The sequence below is a fragment of the Cetorhinus maximus genome, chromosome 10, assembly GCF_964194155.1.
Source record: "Cetorhinus maximus chromosome 10, sCetMax3.hap1.1, whole genome shotgun sequence".
In the NCBI taxonomy this organism is placed as follows: domain Eukaryota; kingdom Metazoa; phylum Chordata; class Chondrichthyes; order Lamniformes; family Cetorhinidae; genus Cetorhinus; species Cetorhinus maximus.
In genome coordinates this window covers 24,598,218-24,623,038 of record NC_135888.1, presented here as the reverse complement: position 1 = coordinate 24,623,038, position 24,821 = coordinate 24,598,218, and the positions used below count along the sequence as shown (strand labels likewise).

At 45.7% G+C, this 24,821-nt stretch overlaps 1 protein-coding gene and 1 long non-coding RNA gene across 5 annotated transcripts; both read left to right on the top strand.

Annotated features, from left to right (window-relative positions):
• Nucleotides 1–381: 381 nt before the first annotated feature.
• med22 (mediator complex subunit 22) lies at nucleotides 382–21,897 on the top strand. 4 transcript variants are annotated; one of them, XM_078550233.1, is made up of 5 exons: nucleotides 382–543; nucleotides 2,390–2,529; nucleotides 7,887–7,967; nucleotides 15,352–15,560; nucleotides 20,834–21,897. In XM_078550233.1, exons 2-5 carry the CDS (start codon nucleotides 2,407–2,409, stop codon nucleotides 21,057–21,059), a joined length of 639 nt encoding a protein of 212 aa, XP_078406359.1. In that variant the 5' UTR covers nucleotides 382–543; nucleotides 2,390–2,406; the 3' UTR covers nucleotides 21,060–21,897. The 4 variants fall into 4 exon arrangements, with proteins under 4 accessions (XP_078406359.1, XP_078406358.1, XP_078406360.1 ...); XM_078550232.1 differs by having other exon boundaries at nucleotides 20,828–21,897; XM_078550235.1 differs by lacking the exon at nucleotides 382–543 and adding an exon at nucleotides 11,237–11,343 and having other exon boundaries at nucleotides 2,474–2,529; nucleotides 20,828–21,897.
• Nucleotides 21,898–22,320: 423 nt separating this feature from the next.
• LOC144685583 (uncharacterized) lies at nucleotides 22,321–24,367 on the top strand. The gene is made up of 3 exons (XR_013577745.1): nucleotides 22,321–23,897; nucleotides 24,029–24,136; nucleotides 24,287–24,367. It is a non-coding gene; the product is annotated as an uncharacterized LOC144685583 (long non-coding RNA).
• The last annotated feature ends 454 nt before the right edge of the window (nucleotides 24,368–24,821 follow it).

Below are 24,821 nucleotides of genomic sequence, written 5' to 3'. Positions count from 1 at the left end.
CTGGATCTAGTGGCCTTCCTGGTTTGACCACTTCTGAATTCAAGTTATTCACATGAGCTAAAAGACAGTTATGTGCTTTTGTCCCAAAGTTTTCCAACCTTTTGCAGATTTGGGCATAATAACCCTATTCTTCCCACCCTTGTTGATGTTCTCCTTTAACAAGAAGGCTTGACCTTACTAAGATGGCGGTGATCTATCACATGCCCCAGTATGGCTCCTTCTATTGGCTGGCTGCCCACCGCTCAACCGAGCTTGAGAGGCGATTCTATCACGTTAGATTGACATCCCAGCTAGCCATTCAGATGGCGGGATTAGTCAGCCTTCAGCCAAACCACCAATCAACTGCGAGCTGAGGCGGGAATTCAGGGCGGCGCAGGTTTGGTTGCAGCCAGTTGACGGGCCCGGTTGAGAATTGTCGGCTTCCTCGGGCGGGCAGCGAGTAGGCCCGGGGAGCGGGGCTAGCGGCACCGGGAGAGGCAGTGACCATACCTGAGGCTGTGCTGACTGCAGCTGGCCTCAGTGCCTTCAGTTTAGGTGACCCAGGTGAGAATTTAAACAAAGCCCCTTGCCGGATGAAGGAGCCTCTGACGAAGAGTCATACAGATTCGAAACGTTAACCAGACCTGCAGAGTATTTCCAGCATTTTCTATTTTCATTATTATTAAAGGATCGTGAGGTTCATTGCAAACAAGACGCGGGGGGAGGGTCTCCCATCAATAAAAAGTAACGTAATCCTTTACCATAATGTCGCTTTTTTGTGGGATCTTCCCGTGCGCAAATTGCATGCAAAACACTGCAGCACTCCCTCAGTACTGACCCTCCGACAGTGCAGCACTCCCTCAGTACTGACCCTCCGACAGTGCAGCACTCCCTCAGTACTGACCCTCCGACAGTGCTGCACTCCCTCAGTATTGACCCTCCGACAGTGCAGCACTCCCTCAGTGCTGACGCTCCGACAGTGCAGCACTCCCTCAGTACTGACCCTCCGACAGTGCTGCACTCCCTCAGTACTGACCCTCCGACAGTGCAGCACTCCCTCAGTACTGACCCTCCGACAGTGCTGCACTCCCTCAGTACTGATCCTCCGACAGTGCTGCACTCCCTCAGTATTGACCCTCCGACAGTGCAGCACTCCCTCAATACTGACCCACCGACAGTGCAGCACTCCCTCAGTACTAACCCTCCGACAGTGCAGCACTCCCTCAGTACTGACCCTCCGACAGTGCAGCACTCCCTCAGTACTGACCCTCCGACAGTGCAGCACTCCCTCAGTACTGACCCTCCGACAGTGCGGCACTCCCTCAGTACTGACCCTCCGACAGTGCAGCACTCCCTCAGTACTGACCCTCCGACAGTGCAGCACTCCCTCAGTACTGACCCTCCAACAGTGCAGCACTCCCTCAGTACTGACCTTCTGACAGTGCAGCACTCCCTCAGTACTGACCCTTCGACAGTGCAGCACTCCCTCAGTACTGACCCTCCGACAGTGCTGCACTCTCTCAGTACTGACCCTCCGACAGTGCAGCACTCCCTCAGTACTGACCCTCCGACAGTGCTGCACTCTCTCAGTACTGACCTTCCGACAGTGCGGCACTCCCTCAGCACTGCACTCTGAATGTGTGCCAGGTTTCTGTGTTTAACTCCCTGGAGTGCAACTTGAATGCACAACTTTCTGACTAAATTGTTGATTGCAAACTAGGATCCCAAACTCTGGATGTATAGATTTCAACATTTTAGGTTTTCACAATTTGAGGAGTTTATCTTATGAGGAAAGATTGTGCGGTTTGGGCCTATACTCATTGGATTTTTGGAGAATGAGAGTTGATCTTATTAAAACATACAAGATTCTGAGGGGGCTTGACATGGTGGATGCTGAGAGGATGTTTCCTCTCATAGGGAAAGCTAGAACTAGAGGGCACAGTTTAAAGTTAATGGGTTTCCCATTTAAGATGTAGATGAGGAAGAATTTCTTCTCTCAGAGGGTCATTAGTGTTTGCTGTTCTATTCCTTGGAGAGCAATGGATGCCGGGTCATTGAATATATTCAAAACTGAGTTAGACAGATTTTTGATTGACAAGGGTATCAAAAATTTTGGGGGACAGTTGGAAAAATGAATTTGAGGCCACAAACAGATCAGCCACGATCTTATCAAATGGCAGTGTAGGCTGAAGGGGCTGAATGGCCTATTTCTGCTTTTACGTTCTTAGTGCTCTCATGTCAGCGTCTGAGATCGTACCCAAAACCCTGGCTGTATAATTCTGGTATGAGAGGGCTACCTACTTCTCTGGAACTGAACATAGGAGATTTTGGAGTGGGGGGCGGGGTGCAGCTGATGTAGAGAAATTTGTAATAACGTTGCTTTTGTGTATTTTCACTTCTGTTGTTGCAGGGTGACCAGGGGCCAGAATGTCACAGCAACGAACATTGCCTCAGAGTAAAGAGCTGCTGCTCCAGTCCTACAACAAGAGACTGAAAGATGACATCAAATCTATCCTGGATAACTTTACAGAAATCATCAAAAGTGCACGGGTATGTGGCACCGAATGAGACCAGTTGTGCTAGCAAGGCCCATCTGAGCGAATGTTCTCTCACTTTACTTCATGTTTATCCTGGGAAGACCATTTCTCAATAGTGCATCAAATCTCAAATCCTGGGCAGCATTAAGTCATATATCAACAGTCTTTATATGTCAGTGACAGTCCAGCATAGAAACAAGGTCATTTGGCCCATTAACCCTGCCACACAATTAACCCAATCTAATCCCACTCACCCTGCTTACAGTTTAATGTGTCGCTTTGTCAGCAATTCTATAATTTTCTTTTCAGAGAATTTACAGATTTGCTTCAGCCAGAGTTTGTGACAGAAAATCCCATATTCTGACTGCCAGGTGTATAAAAACATTTTCTAACTACTCCTTTAATTTATTTTGTGATTATTTTAAACATCTGCCTCTTGATCCTTGCCCACTGAACAATGGGACCAACCTCTGACTATTTAGCCCCTTATAATCTTTCCTAATCTCAAACTCCCATAACAGGGACCCCTTTAGCCTTGTCTGCTCCCATAAGACCGTAGGATTTCGGAGCAGAAGTAGGCCATTTGGCCCATTGGGTCTGCTCCGCCATTCAATGAGATCATGCTTGATCTGATAATTCTCAACTCCACTTTCCTGCCTTTTCCCCATGACCTTTGATTCCCTTACTGATTAAAAATTTGTCTATCTCAGCTTTGAATATACTTGACGACTGAGCCTCTGCAGTAAAGAATTCCACAGAATAACTATCCTTTGAGAGAAAAAATTCCTCCTCATCTCTGTCTTAAATGGACAACCCCTTACTTTGAGATGATGCCTTCTGGTCCTAGTTTCTCCCACAAAGGGAAATAACCTCTCAGCATCTACCCTGTCAAGCCCCCTAAGAATCTTATATTCAATAAGATCGCCTCTCATTCTTCTATGCTCCAATGAATACAGGCCCAACCTACTCAACCTCTCCTCATAAGGAAATCCCTCCATACCTGGGATCAACCTAGTGAACCTTCTCTGGACTGCCTCCAACGCCAGTATATCTTTCCTTAGATAAGGGGACCAAAACTGTTCACAGTATTCTTGGTGTGGTCTAACTAGTGCCTTGAATAGTTTTAGCAAGACTTCCCTATTTTTATACTTCATTCCCTTTGAAATAAAGGCCAACATTCCATTTACCTTCTCTATTACCTGTTGAACTTGTATGCTAGCTTTTTGGGATTCATGCACAAGGACCACCAAATCCCTCTGCTGCAACTTCCTGTAGTCTTTCTCAATTTAAATAATATTCAGCTCCTCTATTCTTCCTGCCAAAGTGCATAACCTCACATTTTCCCACATTATATTCCATCTGCCGAGTTTTTGCCCACTCACTTAACCTGTCTATATCCCTCTGTAGACTCTTTGTGTCATCCTCACCACTTGCCTTCCCACCTATTTTTGTGTCATGCGCAAACTTGGCGATAGTACATTCATTTCCCTCATCCAAGTCATTAATATATATTGTAAATAATTGTGGCCCCAGCTCTGATCCCTGCGGCGCTCCACTGGTTATAGGTTGCCACCCTAAAAATGACCCCCTTATCCCAACTCTCTGCCTTCTACTAGTTAACCAATCCTCTGTCCATGCTAATATACTACCCCCAACACCATGGGCTGTTATCTTATTAAGTAGCCTTATGTGCAGTACCTTATTGAATGCCTTTTGAAAATCCAAATGTATTACATCTGCTGGTTCCTCTTTATCTATCATGCTTGTCACCTCCTCAAAGAATTCTAATAAATTTATCAGGCATTATTTCCCCTTCATGAAGCCATGCTGACTCTGCTTGATTATATTATGCATTTCTAAATGCCCTGGTATTACATCCTTTATAATGGACTCCAACATTTTCCCAGTGACGGATGTTAAGCTAACTGGCCTATAGTTACCTGTTTTTTGTCTCCCCCTCTTTCTGAATAAGGGTGTTACATTGGCAGTTTTCCAATCTTCTGGGACTTTTCCAAAATCTAAGAATTCTTGGAAGATTGCTACCAGTGCATCCATTATCTCTGCAGCTACTTCCTTAAATATCCTAGGATGGAACCCAAAGAACTTATCAGCCTTTAGCACCATTAGTTTCCCTAGTACTTTTTCTCTAGTGATAGTTATTGTATTTATTTCCTCGCACCCCCCCCCCCTTCCCCCCCTGTTTATTTAATATTTTTGGAATGCTATTAGTGTCTTCTACCATGAAGACTGATGCAAAGTATTTATTCAACTTCTCTGCCATTTCCTGGTTCCCCAGCCTCATTCTCTAAGGGGCCTATGTTCACTTTGGCCTCTCTCTTCCTTTTTATATACTTAAAGAAGCTCTTACTGTCCGTTTTTATATTATTTGCTAGTTTACCCTCAAAGTTTATTTTCTGCCTCTATTGTTTTTTTGGCTATCTTCTGTTGATTTTTAAAACTTTCCCAATCCTCTGGCTTACCACTAATCTTTGCCACATTGTATGTTTTTTTTTCTTTCAATTTGTTAAACTCCTTAACGTCCTTAGTTAACCATGGCTGGGTATCCCCTTCCTAGAATCCTTCTTCCTCACTGGGATATATGTTTTGAATCATGAACTATTTTCTTAAACGTCTACCATTGTTCATCAACCGTCTTTTCTGATAAACTCCTTTCCCAGTCCACTCCAACCAACTCTGCCCTCATTCCTTTGTAATTACCCTTATTTAAGTTTAGTATAGTTGTTTCCGAACCAAGTTTCTCACTCAAACTGAACGCTAAATTCTACCATATTATGGTCACTGTTTTCTAGGGGATCTTTTACTCTGAGATCATTTATTAAACCTGCCTTATTACACATTACCAGATCCAAAATAGCCTGACCCCTGGATTCACAACATATTGTTCGAGGAAACTGTCCCAAATACAGTCTATGAATTCTTGCTTGTGGCTACCTCTGCCCATTTAATTTTCCCAATCTACATGAAGATTAAAGTCACCCATGATTAATGTACTGCCTTTTTTACATGCCCTCATTATCTCCTGATTTATTCTCTGTTCTACAGCATAGCTACTGTTAGGGGGCCTATGGACTACTCCCACCAATGTTTCTTCCTCTTGTTATTTCTTACCTCCACCCATATGGATTCTACATTTTCCAATCCAAGATAATTTCTTGCTATCGTACTTGGATCAGAAGATGTAGAATCCATAAGGGTGGAGGTAAGAAATAACATGGAGAAGAAATCCCATGACAAGGGCTCTGATTTCTCACATCTCCATAACGGTAACCCCATCCTCTTTCACCGGTAAGCTTGAACATTTCGACCTCCACCACTCCCTGGGCAAAAACCTGGCAAATGGGGTATAATGTGGGCAAATGTGAAATTGTCCATGTGGAGGATGTTTCCTCTTGTAGGAGAATCTAGAACTAGGGGTCACTGGTTAAAAATGGGTCGCCCATTTAAGACAGAGATGAGGAGAAATTTTTTCTCTGAGGGTCATGAGTCTTTGGAATTCTCTTCCTCAAAAGGCAGTGGAAGCAGAATCTTTGAATATTTTTGAAGCAGAGCGAGATAGATTCTTGATAAGCAAGGGGGTGAAAGGTTATTGGGGGTAGGCAGGAATGTGGGGTTGAGGTTACAATCAGATCAGCCATGATCTTATTGAATTGCGGAGCGGGTTGAAGGGCGAGTGGCCTACTCCTCCTAATTTGTATGTTCATATGTACCCTTCCCCAAAGAGTTCCACTGTTTGCCTAAATACTGTTACTTGGATGGAAAAAATACTTCAAGTGCTGCACATTCAATTTTCCAGCGCTCGAGTTATTGGATGTGAACCACAGCAACAAAGTCAATCAGCAGTTTTATTAACTTAACTTCTACGCCTCCTTCCCAGCGTGATGTTTAACCAATGGTGAGGTGGGTGGTGATCAGAAGTAGGAACCTTGACATGTCTAACTCAGGGTATTGATGCTGTTCATCGTTCCCCTTCCACTGTTTCCCCACAAACTCCACCCCCCACCTGCACTGACTGGAGTCAGAGTTTCAAACCCCTGTGGTCATTAATCTTCTGTTGCTTACTGCCCCATATTCCAATCCGCTAGCTCAGTGTGAGACTCTCCCTCCTCCATCTCCCCTCCGCCCAGATGACACTGAAAGCCCAGGCAATAAAGAAAGAATAAGTTACATTGAATTTTACAGCACAGAAACAGGCCATTCAACCCGACTGGTCCGTGCTGGTGTTTATGCTGCACACGAGCCTCCTCCCACTCCTCTTCACCTCACTTTATCAGCATATCCTTCTATTCCTTTCTCCCTCGTGTGTTTATCCAGCTTCCCCTTAAACAGTATTTGCTTCGATTACTCCCTGTGGTTGTTCCACATTCTCACCCCTCTCTGGATAAGGAGGTTTCTCCTGAATTCCCAAAATGATTCATTAGAGACTATCCTATTTTGATGTATCCTAATTCTGGTCTCATCCACAATTGAAAACATTTCTCCACATCTATCCTATTGAACCCTTTCATAATTTTACAGACTTCCATCAGGTCACCTATCAGCCTCCTCTTTTCAAGAGAAAGTAGACCCACCCTGTTCACGCTCTGATGGATATAACGTTTCAATTCTTGTATCCTTATAGATCTTTATTGCGCCTTTACTGATGCCCCATATCCATTTTACAATAGAGACTAGAACTCTCGGTAAAATCTTTCTCTCCACAATGTTTGACAAAAAAAATTAAAATATCTTGTTAAATATTCGCTCCACCTTGCTAATGCTGGTTCCCCTGCCCTTTCCCCTTAGCCCTGCACATTTTTCCTTTCAAGTATTTATTCTAATCCCTTTTGAAAATTACTATTAAGTCTGCTTCCATCACCCTTTCAGGCAGTGCCTTCTAGATCATCATAACTGACTGGGTAAAAGAATCTGTCAATTGCCTTAAACTTGTATCTTCTGGTTACTGACCCTCCTACTGCTGGAAACAGTTTTTCCTTATTTACTGTGTCAGAATCCTTCATAATTTTGAACACTTCAGTTAAATCTCCACTTAACCTTCTCTGCTGTAAGGAGAGCAATCCCAGCTTGTCTAATCTTTCCAAAGATTTCTGAATCTGTTGGGTAAGGCTGTAAGTCTATATGGAACCAAGGTGGGTTATTGGAGTTGAGGTGCAGATCAGCCATGATGTGATAAAATGGGGAACAGGGTTGAAGAGCTGAACATCCTCCTGCTGTTGCTGTATCCACTTCACTCGGTTTCCTGAGCTACACAATGAGCAAACAGAACCATCCGCATTTGCAAAGTGGTCAGAGGTTTGATGTGAAGTTCCTAAGATGCTGATCCTAAATGTTCATCAGAATCTTGTTTTACAGGTTGAAGATGAGACGCAGGTATCCCGTGCAACTCAGTGTGAACAAGATCACTATGAGATGCATGTTAGAGCAGCAAACATTGTAAGTAGCGGGTGGGTCAAACGCACCCCATTCTTTCTCTTGGTAGTTTTTTTTTAAATAACTCTCACTGGGTTAAAGGCCCCACACACACTGACTCTCACTGGGGTACAGGTCCTACACACACTGACTCTCATTGGAGTACGGGTCCCACACACACTGACTCTCATTGGAGTACGGGTCCCACACACACTGATTCTCACTGGGTTACGGGTCCCACACACACTGACTCTCACTGGGGTACGGGTTCCACACACACTGACTCTCACTGGGTTACGGGTCCACACACTCAGGCTCTCACTGGGGTACGGGTCCCACACACACTGACTCTCACTGGCTAACAGGTTCCACACACTGACTGTCACTGGAGTACAGGTCCCACACACACTGGCTGTCATTGGGGTATGGGTCCCACACACACTGACTCTCACTGGGGTACAGGTGCTACACACACTGGCTCTCGCTGGGGTATGGGTCCCAGACACACTGATTCTCACTGGGGTACGGGTTCCACATGCACTGGCTCTCACTGGCTAACGGGTTCCACACACTGACTCTCACTGGGGTACAGGTCCCAGACACACTGGCTGTCATTGGAGTATGGGTCCCACACACACTGGCTGTCATTGGGGTATGGGTCCCAAACACACTGACTCTCACTGGGGTACAGGTGCTACACACCCTGACTCTCACTGGGTTACGGGTCCCACACACACTGACTCTCACTGGGGTACGGGTTCCACACACACTGGCTCTCACTGGGGTACGGGTCCCACACACGCTGGCTCTCACTGGGTACGGGTTCCACACGCACTGGCTCTCACTGGGGTATGGGTCCCACACACACTGGCTCTCACTGGGGTACGGGTCCCACACACACTGACCCTTACTGGCTAACGGGTACCACACACACTGACTCTCACTGGGTTACGAGTTCCACACACATTGATTCTCATGCGGGTACGGGTGCCACACACACTGACTCTCACTCAGATAAGGGTCTCACACACCTGACTCTCACTGGGGTACGGGTCCCACACACACTGACTCTCAATGGGGTACGGGTCCCACACACACTGACTCTCACTGGGGTACGGGTCCCACACACACTGACTCTCACTGGGGTACGGGTCCCACACACACACTGACTCTCACTGGGGTACGGGTCCCACACACACTGACTCTCACTGGGGTACGGGTCCCACACACACTGACTCTCACTGGGGTACGGGTCCCCCACACACTGACTGTCTCCTGTGTTATAATATGCTGCCCATTCACTGTGCCTAGGCGGAATCTGGAACAGGGCTTTCCTTAACTTAAGTTTATTCAGATAACCCCGAGAACACAGACATAGACTCCCTTTTCCTTTGCCCAATTAGCACCAGCTGCTCTCGGTTACAACTAGAGCATGCACTTCATTGTGACAGGATTGCAACATTAGTATCCTGTAACTCGCCAATTTTAATTACTCCACCACTGGCGGCCGTGCCTTCAGAGGCCTGGGCCCTCAACTCTCGAATGCCCCCCCTAAACCCCTCTACTTCTGTGCCTCCGTCTCGTCCTTTAAGATGCTCCCTAGAACCTATGACCCAGACCAAGACTGGTCACCAGTTCTTGTGTGTCAAATTTTGTCTGATTTATGCTCCAATGAAGCGCCTTGGGATGTTTTACCACAATAAAGGCGCTATATAAATTCAAGCTGTTGTGATGAGACCACCTGATCCTGCCTGACCTAATGTCTGCAGCGGAACTTCTCAGCTGGAATGGGAAGTGAGCAGTCAGAGAAGGGGACTCGAGCTGATTTTCCCCTCCCTGAGCAGGGATGCTGAGGCCAATGAGAGACCACGGGCTGGCACCATAACAGCTGGCACTCCTGAACACCTTAGCCGATGTGGCAGTATCAGAATGGAATTTTGAAATGAGAGGTTAAAGGGCTCCAGGAAGTATCAGGAATTATAATCCTGTCCCCTTCATCTCAGGGATTTCTGTTTGCTGCAAATCGAATGTTCTATGTCCCTTGTTTTGTGAATTTATAAAAATTGTGTAAATGTGGCTCTCATAATATTCAACAGCAGGAAGCATGGCTGCATGATATTAATATCTATAAAACGTGAAATATTACATCTATACACATTCTTGTCAACTTAACTTTTTAAAAAAACCCACATTAACATTTATAATGGAAACTTCCTATGTAAACTTGTCATGTGGTATGTTGAGGGGGTGCTGCGGGTTGGTGGTGTATTTTACAGAGGTAATTCCCATTCTAAATGTGGACACAACAGAAATTTGAAAATAAGAAGTGGAAAGTCCAGAAAGCGGGCAGGGGAGCGGTGGTGCTGGGGCAAAACCTTAATCAGAGCCAGGCCATTCAGGGGAGGATGTCAGGAAGCACTTCACACTAAGGGGAGTGAAACCTCGAACTCGCTTCCCCTAAAAAGTTGTTGAAGCTTGGGGTCAATTTGAAATTTCAAAACTGAGATTAGCAGATCTTTGTTGGGTTGGGGTAGATGGAGTTAAGATACAGATGAGCCTGGATTTAACTGAATTGCAGAGCAAGCTCGAGGGGCTGAATGGCCTCCTGTTGTTATGGGGAGAATGTGTGACTAAAAGGAGGAATAATTTACTGCGCACCTTGGTCTAAACTTCCTTCTCTCTCTAACTTGCTTAACCTTAACACTTTACTGGGTCCTGTCTCCCAGCAATTGAAATTCATCTCCGGTGGTGTCACAAGGTAGGTGATAATGGATCAGCCACCCGTTATATGCGATGTCAGATACTTAGTTCCATTGTAGGCTGTGGAATTAAATAATAGGCACTGGGCATAACAGGTGGCTGATCTTAAACCACCAAGACAAATTTCTGACCCCCCACCCCCCATCCTCTCTAGCTCCAAGGGGGATAATCGATTAAATGCTCAATTGTTTAAACCTGGCAAATTCCACATCATAACTCGCTGAGTAAAAGAAAATTGCTGATTACCTTAAACCTGTGTCCCCTGGTTAACAATCCTCCTGCCATTGGAAACAGTTTCTCCTTCTTTACTCTATAAGTGTCCTTCGTTATTTTGTGTCAGCTGTGGCTCAGTGGGTAGCAGTCTCACTTCTGGGTCAGAAACTTGTGGGTTTGAGTTGCACTCCAGAGACTGGAATACAAAACCCAGGCTGATGGTGCCAGGGCAGTACTGAGGGAGAACTGCACTGTTAAGTGCAAAGAGCGCTATACTATAGGATGGTCAGTATTGAGGGAGTTTTTTTTTTCATTTACAGGATGAGGGCACCGCTGGCTAGGCCAGCATTTATTGCCCATCCTAAATTGCCCTTGAGAAGGTGGTGGTGAGCTGCCTTCTTGAACCGCTGCAGTTCCTGTGATGTAGGTACACCCACAGTGCTGTTAGGGGGGGAGTTCCAAGATTTTGACCCAGTGACAATAAAGGAACGGCGATATATTTCCAAGTCAGGAAGGTGAGTGGCTTGGAGGGGAACTTCCAGGTGGTGGTGTTCCCATTTATCTGCTGCCCTTGTCCTTCTAGATGGTAGCAGTCGTGGGCTTGGAAGGTGCTGTCTAAGGAGCCTTGGTGAGTTTCTGCAGTGCATCTTGTAGATGGTACACACTGCTGCTACTGTGCATCAGTGGTGGAGGGAGTGAATGTTTGTGGCAGGGGTGCCAATCAAGCGGGCTGCTTTGTCCTGGATGATGTCAAGCTTATTGAGTGTTGTTGGAGCTGCACTCATCTAGGCAAGTGGAGAGTATTCTATCACACTCCTGACTTGCGCTTTGTAGATGGTAGACAGGCTTTGGGGAGTCAGGAGTTGAGCTGCTCACCACAGGATTCCTAGCCTCTGACCTGCTTTTGTAGCCGCAGTATTTACATGGCTAGTCCAGTTCCGTTTCTGGTCAATGGCAATTCCCCCCAAGATGTTGATGGTGGGGGATTCAGTGACGGTAATGCCATTGAATATCAAGGGGCGATGCTTAGATTCTCTCTTGTTGGAGGTAGTCATTGCCTGGCACTTGTGTGGCGTGAATGTTACTTGCCACTTGTCAGCCCAAGCCTGGATATTGTTCAGGTCTTGCTGCATTTGGACATGGACTGCATCAGTATCTGAAGACTTGCGAATGGTGCTGAACATTGTGCAATCAACAGTGAACATCCCCACTTGTGACCTTATGATGGAAGGAAGGTCATTGATGAAGCAGCTGAAGATGGTTGGGCCTAGGACACTACCCTGAGGAACTCCTGCAGTGATGTCCTGGAACTGAGATGATTGACCTCCAGCAACCACAAATGTCTTCCTTTGTGCTAGGTTTGATTGCAACCAGCAGAGAGCTATCCCACTGATTCCCATTGACTCCAGTTTTGCTAGGGCTCTTTGATGCCACACTCGGTCAAATGCTGCCTTGATGTGAAGGGCAGTCACTCTCATCTCACCTCTGGCGTTCAACTATTTTGTCCATGGTTGAGCCAAGGCTGTAATGAGGTCAGGAGCTGAGTGGCCCTGGTGGAACCCAAACTGACCAGTGATCAGGTTATTGCAAAGCAAGTGCCACTTGATAGCACTGTTGATGACCTCTTCCATCACTTTACTGATGATGGAGAGTAGACTAATGGGGCGGTAATTGGCCAGGTTGGAATTGTCCTGCTTTTTCTGTACAGGACACACCTGGGCAATTTTGCACTTAGCCGGGTAGATGCCAGTGTTGCAGCTGTACTGGAGCAGCTTGGCTAGGAGCGTGACAAGCTCTGGAGCACAAGTCTTCAGTACTATTGCCGGAATATTGTCAGGGACCACAGTCTTTGCAGTATCCAGTGCCTTCAGACATTTCTTGATATCACATGGAGTGATTCGAATTGGCTGAAGGCTGGCATCTGTGACATTGGGTACCTCCGGAGGAGGCCGAGATGGATCATCCATTCAGCATTTCTGGCTGAAGACTGTTGTGAATGCTTCAGCTTTATCTTTTTCACTGATGCACTGGGCTCCTCCATCATTGAGGATGGGGATATTTGTAGACCCTCCCCTCCATTGAGTTGTTTAATTGTCCACCACCGTTCACGACTGGATGTGGCAGGATTGCAGAGCTTAGATCTGACCCTTTGGTTGTGGAATCTCTTAGCTCTGTCTATCACTTGCTGCTTATGGTGTTTGGCAAGCAAGTAGTCCTGTGTTGTAGCTTCACCAGGTTGACATTTCATTTTTAGGTATGCCTGGTGCTGCTCCTGGCATGCCCTCCTGCACTATTCATTGAACCAGGGTTGATCCCCTGGCTTGATGGTAATGGTAGAGTGGGGGATATGCCGGGCCATGAGGCTACAGATTATGATTGAGTACAACTCTGCTGCTGCTGATGGCCCTCAGTGCCCCATGGGTGCCCAGGTTTGAATTGCTAGAACTGTTTGAAATTTTTCCCATTTAGTACATTGGTAGTGCCACACAACATGATGGAGGTTATCCTCACTATGAAGGCGGGACTTCGTCTCCACAAGGAGGTCACTCCTACCTATACTGTCGTGGACAGATGCATCTGTGGCAAGCAGGTTGGTGAGGATGAGGTCAAGTATGTTTTTCCCTCTTGTTGGCACCCTCACCACCTGACTTAGACCCAGTCTAGCAGCTATGTCCTTTAGGACTTGGCCAGCTCGGTCAGTAGTGGTGCTACCGAGCCACTCTTGGTGATGGACATTGAGGTCCCCACTCAAGAGTACATTCTGTACCCTTGCCACCCTCGATGCTTCCTCCAAGTGGTGTTCAACATGGAGGAATACTGATTCACCAGCTGACTGAGGGCGGTACGTGGTATTCAGCAGGAGGTTTCCATGCCCATGTTTGACCTGATGCCATGGACAACATGGGATCCGGAGTCAGCGTCAGAGGGTCATTACTGAGGGAGCACCGTACTGTCGGAGGGCCAGTACTGAGGGAGTGCTGTACTGTAGGAAAGTCAGTACTGAGTGTTATGACCGGGATGGGAGGAGTGCACACTAGCCCCACTACTCCACAGGTCGCAACATTAGTTTAAATGTTCTATTTACTCACCAAAATAGCTAAGTATTTACTTTCACTATTCTGTTACCCAGAATAAAAGAGACCTTAACTAGGCTTCTTTGAATAAACAACAAACTTATTAGTTTATTATAAAACCAATCTGGTCGAATAGAAAGGCAACGCTTATGAATATGCAGTATGAAATATGAAAATATACTAATTACTCTTGAAATATCCTAGGTGTGCCTCACATGCATACACCAAAACAAAAGAGAAAAAAAGAATTCTCCTAAATGTTAAGTCAGTGGTTCAAAGGCAAAAGATAGATGGTGGAGTCCTTGAAATGGCATCAGGGTTATACAGTTGGTGTCTCAGAGCTGATCCATGAAACAATCATTGACTCTGGCACTGCTTTTAGGCGGACTCAAGGAATACTCAAGGGTGCTCTATTTCAGCATGTGGAGAAACTCAGGAGCAGTAGGCTGTTGCCTCCCTTGTCAAGTAGTTGGTCCTTCTCAAAGCAGAAATCAAAACCAATTATTAAACAGTGATCTAGGCATGGTTTTTTTCCAGTGTGATATAAACCATGTGACCCCCTTTGTACACGGTTCACTTGGGTCACGAGGTTTCCAGTTTTTCTTCAATAACGTAATTACCCTTTCCTGCAAAAGGATGCTTTTTCGAAGAATAGCAATCAAAGTCCTGTGTTAATCCTTTAAGGGAGAGTGTCTTTTAAAACACAAATTCTTCCAGAATGTCCTTAGTCCTTGAAGATTAAGCATTTTCTTAAGTGTTCATGACATGAGAGCGCTGCACTGTCGGAGGATCAGTACTGAGGGAGTGCTGCACTGTCGGAGGATCAGTACTGAGGGAGTGCTGCGCTGTCGGAGGGTCAGTGCTGAGGTGGCGCTGCACTGTCAGAGATCATGTAATTCTTTTGGCTAAAACTACATCCTCTGCCTGTCAGGCGGATGTAAAAGATCTCGCAGTCAGTATTTCAAAGAAGAGAAGGGAGTTCTCCCTGATACATTGGGACCAGTATTTATTGCTCGCTCAGCATCACTAAAATCAGATTATGGCCGCTATCATATTGCTGTTTGTGGGACCTTGTGTGTAAATTGGCTGTTTTGATTCCTACATTACAGCAGTGACTACACTTCGGTAGTTGTGAAGTTTTGAACGATGCTATATAAATATGAGACTTTTCAACATCCTCTTCACCTTCTCCACTCTGAGGAGAACCGTCCAGTTTTCCCCAGCCTCTCCATTGATTTCCTAACGGTTTTGCTGGGTCAGGGTATCAAGGGCCATGGAGCAAATGTGAGTGAATGGAATTGAGATGCAGGTCAGCCTCATTTATGATTTTGGCTCTTGTTTCTCTGCTGCCCTGGTGTTAGGTGCGAGCTGGTGAGTCTCTGATGAAGCTGGTGTCAGACCTGAAGCAGTTCCTGATCCTGAATGACTTTCCCTCAGTGAATGAAGCCATTAATCAGCGAAAGCAGCAACTGCGAAACCTGCAAGAAGAATGTGACAAAAAGCTGATCACCCTGAGAGATGAGATCGCGGTCGATCTGTATGAACTGGAAGAAGAATATTACTCCTCCAGGTACAAATAGCCCAGAAATGCCCCCCGCACAGCCTCCAGAATGTTCTGAGCATCCACAACAGGGCTTCTTAGAACACTGACATACCTCACAGTGCGACTCAGGCTCACTTAGTCACACTGTAATAATCCCCAAATCCCACACTGTCATACTCCCCAAATCCCACACTAATTCCTTCACTGACGCTGGGTGCACCTACACCACATGGACTGCAGTAGTTCAAGAAGGGAGCTCACCCCGACCTTCTCAAGGGGCAACTAGGATAAATGCTGGCCCAGCCAGCAAAGCCCACATCCCATGAATGTATAAAAAAAACTCTGCAAATCCCACACTGTAATACTCCCCTAACCCCACACTGTAATACTCCCCTAACCCCACACTGTAATACTCCCCAAATTCCACACTAATTAATACTCCCCAAATCCCACACTGTAATACTCCCCTAACCCCACACTGTAATACTCCCCAAACCCCACACTCTAATACTCCCCAAACCCCACACTCTAATACTCCCCAAATTCCACACTAATTAATACTCCCCAAATCCCACACTGTAATACTCTCCTACCTGCTCACACTGTAACACTCCCTTAATCTCACACTGTGATACTCTGACTTGCTTACACTGTAACACCTGTACATATTTCATGGTAAATATGGATTTCTTTGAGAACAAGAGGGATATATTTATACTTAAACTCTGCTGATGTTATTCCCAATGCTCCTCACTGACAACCCTCAGAAATGCAAGTCTTTTTCTATTCACTGTGATGTGGGTTCTAGTTGAGGCTGTTTGGAAACACTTTATAGCACATCATCTTCAACTGGGAAAGGCCCTGATCTAACGCAAGCGAGCATTGTGTACAGTGTTGTAAGTGTAGGTAGGAGATGGGGGTTGCTCCATTTATGTAGTCTTCTCTGCATCGATCCAACAACTTCCTGATGTGCGGCTGTAAGTCATTTTGAGCACCCTAAGGATTCTTCCTGTCCGTGTGTCTGTTGAAGTTCAATGTGCTGATTCCTCACAGTGAAACCCCAGCATGCAGACACGTCGCAAAAAAGCTGCTTTAAAAAAAAACAAGCCCACACAAGGATGCTGATCAGGTAATCTTTAAATGTTCTCGGGCCTGTCTTGCTAAAGCATTCCTAAGTGCAATTCTGAAGAAGCCTCCATGTTGCTGCAACTGTTGTTGGAGATTGCCCTTAACTGCCACCTTGTGTGTGTCGAGGACCTTGAAGTCGCTTCTTCAGTGTCGAACTGAACGGGACTGTCACTTTAGGATGACAGTTTCAATGGGGGGTGGGGGAGGAGACCTCCTGCCCCGGTTTTACCGCAATGAGAATCTGAGAATTTTTACAACACAAACTGGAATTTCATTTCAAAGATCATTCTCAGATTTAGTAAGAGATTCTTTATATCTTTTATAATTTTATATATCTATCTTTAATATGATAATCATGCAGTTTATGAAAGCACGAACATCCTGTTCATCAGACTTTAAATGTCTTACTGTGTCTAATCTTCTGTGTTAAAGTTGATAGGGAAATATTTTTTGCACTTGTCTGTTTGCAGTAGCATGACATTGTGGCCTTCAAGAGACAGGCTGGTTACACAGTGTGTTTCCCTTTGCACCAGAATAATACGTTAAATGGTGTATTGTAACCAGAGTCATGGTGACATTGGTATTTAGACAATAATCACTTGAATAACAAATTAACTTTTTATGCAATACACATTATACTTTGATGCTGTGATGCTTCTTTCTAAAGCTGCAGGGCAGACAAAGTCCCAGTTTCATAAGTTGCTGGACTGTGCAGTTCAGCACCCCATCACTCCACTCCAGGGTGCCCCATAATTTGTAATGTTCCAACTCATCCTAAATATCCCATATTATCACAGGGATTGTGAATTGCTTGCACACACCATAATATCAGTGCTGTAAATTGCCTGTATATCCAATGGAGTGACTGTTGCAAGTTGCATGCACATCACATCATTTTCCAACATTGCACTACATATACATCCCATAATATCAAAGGGGTCACTTAACTGTACATCCCATAATATCATTCTGAATTAGCTGTACACCCCAGAATACTCCACGTGTATCACATCATATCCTCAGTGCTTTATTTCATGTACATCCTATAATATGAATGTTATCCATTCACTGTACATCCCATAATATTCCAGATGCACCCCAAAATAATACTCTGCACAGCCCATGATGCGATTAGAGCCCCCAGCTGCTCAGTGAGTAACTTTGCTGTTCAGTAGCTGGGAGTCAGTGAAGGGTCACTGTGGGCCTGGAAACTGGGGCTCTGGTCTGGAGACTACCTCTGTCCTGGGCTTTGGTATACTACTAGGCTCAGGGTAAATTCCCAACCACCGGATTATGGGGAGTGCAGGTCCCCTCTACAGCCTGTATGAGTCTACTGACCTCAGTCAGGGCAGCAGCAGAGGCTACAATTGGCCTCAGTGTCCCTGGGCTAGCCAGGGGGAAGGGGAAATTGACTACAATTCCCACTCCTGATCACCGTCAAGTGACAGTGACTCCTGCCAGAAAGTGTGTGTGTGTGTACATATCCGTAATTGGGCAAGAACAGGGTTGAGTTTGGCTGCGATACCACATGCAGTTGAATAGCTTAACACACAAGCTCACACAACGAATGGCCAGCTGTGGGGAGGAATTAGGTGGGAATGTAGAAGAGCCATTGATTCCCTTGGATGTATAATCCAGTGAGAGCAAGCAGCTTCCAGAGGAGCTAGCCAGGGCAAGCAGAATCTGAGGTGTGAGAACAGGACCAGGTGGAATCCCACCCTCCCCTACCACCCAAAGGCACTTTTTAATATCACTGTGACCTCCCCCTTCACATGCAGCCAATCCTATTTCTGTGAAACACATGCTTTAAAGTGTTGGTTGTCAGACTTCTACCCAGGACTATAATGATTTAGAATGCGAACTGAAAGCGTGATCTGTTTTAATTTGTCGAATCTTCTAATAGTGTGTGTTGCATTTAATAATTGTCATTATGTGCCTTGTTCACTGTTCCCAACATTTTCAATAAGAAATTTGTTTTTATCTCTGTACTTGTGTTTATTTTGTTTTTAAGATTTATATATAATTTTAAAATTGCATCCTTCATTCTATTAAACATTCCAGCATCTCACTTTAAAGAGTCAGCATTTTAAATACTTCCTAAATAAAGTTAAAATCATTCCAGATTACCAATTTCAATCTCCGTCTTTCTGTTTAACATCATCTCATTTAATTGAAATTACCCCACCTTTGCTCCTGCCACTTTCTTCCTCTGCTTTTAAAATGCAAGCCATTGGTCAATTAAATTTCCCTAGGCTTTTTACTTTTAATCAACAGACCAGCCCGTAGGAAGATTTCAGTCAGTAAAGACACCACCTGGTGTGTTACCAAGAAGATACAGACTAGGAAACTCTCAGCTTTTATTTTTGAACTGTGCTGGGTTTGCTGATCACTGCTGGGGAGAGGTGCTACTATTGGCTTATGTGTCGGGATGCTACTATTGGCTTATGTGTTTCAGGGTTAGGGTTCCAAACTGATCCCTCTGCACCAACTCCATTCTGATAACAGCATTGGACTCAAGCTATAATGCCCCTCTTAGTTACCACCACTGTACCTGAGAGTGTTTGATGGGGGACAGCGTAGAGGGAGCTTTACTCTGTATCTAACCCTGTGCTGTACCTGTCCTGGGATTGATTGATGGGGACAATGTAGAGGGAGCTTTACTCTGTATCTAACCCTGTGCTGTACCTGTCCTGGGAGTGTTTGGGGACAGTGTAGAGGGAGATTTACTCTGTATCTAACCCCGTGCTGCACCTGCTATGGGAGTGTTTTATGGCTCATTTACTAAAGAGAACTTACATTCAACAACAACTTGCATTTATATCACACCTTTAACATAATAAAATGTTCAAAACTGCTTTGCAGGAATGTTAGCAAAGGAAATATGGGCAGGTAACCAGAAGCTTGGTCAAAGAGGTCAGTTTCAGAAGCATCATAAAGGAGGAGCGAGGGATAGAGAGGTTTATGGAGGGATTTTAGAGCTTATGGCCTGGGAAGCTGAAGGCATGGCTACTAGTGGTGGAGAGATCAAAATCATAGGGGTGAAGCGATATTGCAGGATTGTGGGGCTGGAAGTGGTTTTGGAGATAGGGAGGAGCGAGGCCATGGAGGGATTTGAAAACAAAAGTAAGAATTTTAGATTCAAGGCATTGCTGGACTGGGAATCCATGTAGTGAACAAGCACAGGGGATGATGTGTGAATGGGACTTAGAGCGAGTCAGAACACAGGCAACAGAATGGCTATTAAATGGCTCTAAAGCAATCCAATATATTAGGAGAGCAGAATATTTGATGAGTTCAAGTTTATGGGGTGGGAGGGAGGTGGATGGGAGAGTGGGTCAGGAGAGCATTTTTGGGAAAAATTGAATAAAGAATTGGGTGAGCTCCTGAAGAACAGACACGGTCCAAGTTGGCGGGGCGGAGGAAACTAATTGGATCAGTATTGAAGTGCTTAAGAGGCAGAGGTGAGAATATGTGCTCACCGGGCCTTGTGTACGATGTCTTGCTTCTGCCTTCTCCATAATGGTGAGCTGGTAATCCAGTTTGACATTCCAGCACCGCACGGTCAAGCTCAGTACTGAGGGAACACCGTACTGACGGAGGATCAGTATTAAGGGAGCGCTGCACTGTTAGAGGGTCAGTATTGAGGGAGATCTGTACTGTCGGAGGGTCAGTACTGACGGCGCGCTGCACTGAGGTGTCAGTACTGAGGGAGTGCCGCACTGTCGGAGGTGTCAGCACTGAGGGAGTGCTGCACTGTCGGAGAGTCAGTACTGAGGGAGTGCTGCACTGTTGGAAAGCAGCTTTTTGGGTGAGGCATTAAACCGAGGCCGTGTCTACCCACTCAGGTGGACGTTAAAGATCCCATGACATTATTATCAAGAATAGCAAGGAAGTTCTGCCTGGTTCCCTGGGCCAATATTTCACTCTTAACCAGAGTTCCTGAAACTGTTGATCTGGTCATTATCTCATTGCTGTTAGTGGGGGCTTGATGTGCACACATTAGCTGTGAAGCGTTTTGGGACAGTCTGATGTGCTTAAAGGTGCTATAGAAATGCAAGTCTTACTTTCTTTGTCACTAACAGCCTTTATTTTGTTTGTTGTACTCTTGACTTGTTCTTACAACCTTTGCTCTTCTTTCTTAATGCCATCTTTTTTTCCTGGCCAAGCTACAGCCTATGGGATGGTGCTGACCTCCCGCTTTGTGAAGCGTACCGGAGAGGGGAGGAGGAGGAGGAGGAGGAGGAGGGGGCATTTACACCCGAAGAAGAGATGGTGACAGAGATGGCCGGGCCTGCAGCGACAGCAGGAGGTGAAGCAAATGGCAGAGTGGCACTGAATAATGCCACTGCCCAACCACAGGTGAATGAACACGGTGCAGGGAGCACGGATCCCGTCTGAAGTTCGGGGCGGACTGGGGCCGGGCAGGAAATGACCCCCCCAAACCCCAGTCTTCACCAGACCGCCTCCCTCCATGATGGACTGCATCAGTGCTTCGGATGCATGCAAATCTGGGACAATGCAGCACTGGAACTGCATGCATTGCCTGACCTAATCCATACCTTTCACTAGTTGCTATCAACAGGGGAATTGTGATGATGCATGTGGAGCTAGTGGGATTTTGCAGTCTTGTACTGCACAAACTAGACAGGCTTAGCATCATCTGAAAGAGAAAGATGGCTCCATGTAAGGTTGAGTGTGGGTGAGGCAGTTAGGATGTGATGAAATGGACAGTTCGCCATCACCCAAAGGCCACTGTCACTGCCCATGTTTTCATGGGACCGCGTGTCCCCTCCATCCACACTGCATTTTCACTTTTCAATTTTTGAAATGTATTTTTTAGTTCACAGTTCAGTTTGACATCAATGTCTCTCTTTGCTATGACCCCATGGTGTTGACTGAGCACCTGCTGTGTGAGTAGGAGGTGTCTGAGAAAAATAGACGAGGGATGGAGGAAAGAGAAGGTTAGAAACCCAACCCTTTCTCTTGATAGTAAAGCGTTTAATCTTGAGAGGGAGCGAGAATCAAGCAGCAGTGTTAGAAATACCTAAAGATTATACAATGCAACACTCCCTGAAGTTGTGACTAACCAACCTCATCGTAAACCAGATCAGTATTGAAACCAGAACAGTTTTTTGTAAAAAGTAAGTTTTATTTTTACACAGTTACAGGAATTGTATGTCCAAAGTCACATTCTGTAATGTTTGAACTTGTTAGTAAACTTAAATCTGAGACATTTTCTTCTGTTTCGCTCCATCAATCCTTTCACAAGGTGAGGAGAAGCTGGGCCATTGTCAAATGTCAGCCATCTGTAGGAATTGTGAATGGGGTAAATTTAACCCCAGCCACCCAGTGATAAAGAGGTCACGATCAACCCCTGTCCCTCTGTTTTGGAGGGAGTAGTGGAGAAATAGTTGACAACTGATGACAGTCCATTGACCCTGCCTGCAAAATGGCAGGCAGTCATGGTCGAATAGCTTGTTGGTGCAGACTGGAATGATGGAAATGGGCAGTTGTGAGGTACAAGAAGAAAGCTCATGACCTTTGAGCCCTCACCTCAGAAGAAGAGACAAATGGTTTCCATTGTGATTCCTGTCTGACTGGCAGCAGGTGGTGGGGGGAGTGGTTTTGGTTGGGTGCTGTTAGTTGAGCGTCTGTTAGTCTGTTCTGTAACACTGGCTGGAGGCTGGCATTAAAGCAGGAAAGGACTAGGCCAATTTTTATCTTGGAATTGGTGCTAACGGAATTCAAGATTGGCTTAGCATCGCATTAATGCCAAAACTGCCCACTGGGACTTCCACAGAAGCCTGCCATTCGGAGGCCTGGACTAGGGAATCCAGGAAACATGAGTATAATGTGGGCAAATGTGAAATCGTTCATTTTGGCAGGAAGAATAAAAAAGAAGCTTATTATCTAAATGGTGAGAGATTGCAGAGCTCTGAGATTGAGGGATCTGGGTGTCCTAGTGCATGAATCACAAAAGGCTAGTATGCAGGTACAGCAAGTAATTAGGAAAGCTAATAAAATGTTATTGTTTATTGTGAGGGGAATTGAATACAAAAGTAGGGAGGTTATGTTTCGGATGTACAGGGCATTGGTGAGACCACATCTGGAGTATTGTGTACAGTACTGGTCTCCTTATTTAAGGAAAGATGGAAATGCATTAGAAGCAGTTCAGAGAAGGTTTACTAGACTAATACCAGGAATGGGGAGGGTTGTCTTATGAGGAAAGGCTGGACAGGTTAGGCTTTATCCACTAGGGTTTAGAAGAGGAAAGTGACTTAATTGAAACCTTTAAGATCCTGAGAGTTCTTGACAGGGTGAATATGGAGAGGATGTTTTGTCTTATGGGAGAATCTAGAACTAGGGTCACTGTTTAAAAATAAGGGGTCGCTCCTTTAAGACAGAGATGAGAATTTTTTTCTCTGAGAGTTGAAAGACTCTGGAACTCTCTTCCACAAAAGGCAGTGGAAGTGGAGTCTTTCAAGGCAGAGCTGGATAGATTCTTGATTAACAAGTGGGTGTAAGGTTATTGGGAGATAGGCAAGAATGTGAGGTTGAGGTTACAATCAGATCAGCCATGATCTTATCGAATGGCGGGGCAGGCTTGAGGGGCCCACCTTCTGCTCCTTGTCCATATGTTCGTATCCCACTGTGGGCATTGAGAATTTTAATTAAGCTTTGAAAAATACTGGAAATAAAAATCTGGGATTAGTAGAAGTGACCACAAAGCTGTTGGATTGTCATTAAAAACCCAATTGAGTCACTAATGTCCTTTAGGGAAGGAAACCTGCCATCCTTAACCTGTCTGGGCTGACATGTGACTCCAGTCCCACATGGTGATCGAATACACTCTCAAGTGGCCACTCAGTTGCTTCAAACACACTATCTGCAATTCCAGGAGAAAGCCCACGCACACTGTCTCAGGGCAACTGGAGATCAGCAATAAATACCGGCACCGACATCCTGAGGGCAAATAAAAATAAATACCAATTCATCTATTTTAAGGTGTTGGCTTAGGAATACCTATTAACCAGGGATCATTTACATCCAACTGAGAGAGCTGAAAGGACCTCGATTTAATATCTCATCCAAAAACCTTCATGTCTCCGTGTGCACTACTGCACCTCTGACAGTGCAGCACTTCTTCACTACTGCCCCTGCAACAGTACAATGCTCCAATAGTACTGCCCCTCCAATAGTGCAGCGATCCGTCAGTACTGCTCCTCTAACAATGTGGTGATCCCTCAGTACCATCTCTCTGACAGTGCAGCACTCCCTTGTACTGCCCCTCTGACAATGCAGCACTCCCTCAGTACTGACCCTCTGACACTGCAGCGCTCCCTCAGTACTGTATCTCTGACAATTAGTGATCCCTCAGTACAGATCCTTCAACAGTGCAGCGCTCTGCCAGTACTGACCCGCCAATAATGCAACGTTCCCTCAGTACTGACCCTCCAATAGTGAAGCACCGCTCAGTACTGAATGTTTGACACTGCAGCGCTCCCTTAGTACTGACCCTTTGACCGTGCAGCACTACCTCAATACTGCCCCTCCAATGGTGTAGCGCTCCCTGAGCACTGCAGCACTCCTTCACTACTGACCCTCCAACAATGCAGCACTCCAAGTATTGATCCTCTGACAGGGCAGTGCTCTCTCAGTGCTGACCCTCTGACAATGCTGCACTCCCACAATTCTGCCCCTCCGACAGCGCAGCACCCCCCGAGTACTGACCCTCTGACAGTGCCGCACTCTCTCATTACTACACTGGGATTGACGACCTGGATTATCTTCTCAAGTCTCTGAAATGTGACTCAATCACATGACGTTTTGGCCCAAGAGTACCCACTGATCCACAGTTGATGATGTGATCACAAAGCACCTGGCCGTTTCCACTGTCCTCCCATTCAGGTATATCAAGAACAGTATTACCCCGAGTGCTGTAACTAAGATCAGCTGCCTCAACGCAGACCAGATACTAACTAACCTGGCTTCTGGTGTTTGTACCTGGGCATTGTACTTGCCTGCTTGTGCACAAGAGGGAGCTTCAGTATTGTTTACCCAACATTGCAAGGAGACATCTGCACCCTTGTGGCTTTTGCAAGGATTTAAGCTGAACTCGCATCAGAAGTTTTAAATCTGGGGTCCCCTTATGTGGTTTAT

What these genes read in the sequence shown, in the direction of transcription:
- med22 (XM_078550232.1), top strand. Translation starts at nt 2,407, where the DNA reads ATGTCACAGCAACGAACATTGCCTCAGAGTAAAGAGCTGCTGCTCCAG. An exon ending in ATGTTAGAGCAGCAAACATT is followed by an intron (nt 7,968 to 15,351) that starts GTAAGTAGCGGG and finishes CCCTGGTGTTAG; the next exon opens with GTGCGAGCTGGTGAGTCTCT. An exon ending in GAAGAATATTACTCCTCCAG is followed by an intron (nt 15,561 to 20,827) that starts GTACAAATAGCC and finishes TTCCTGGCCAAG; the next exon opens with CTACAGCCTATGGGATGGTG.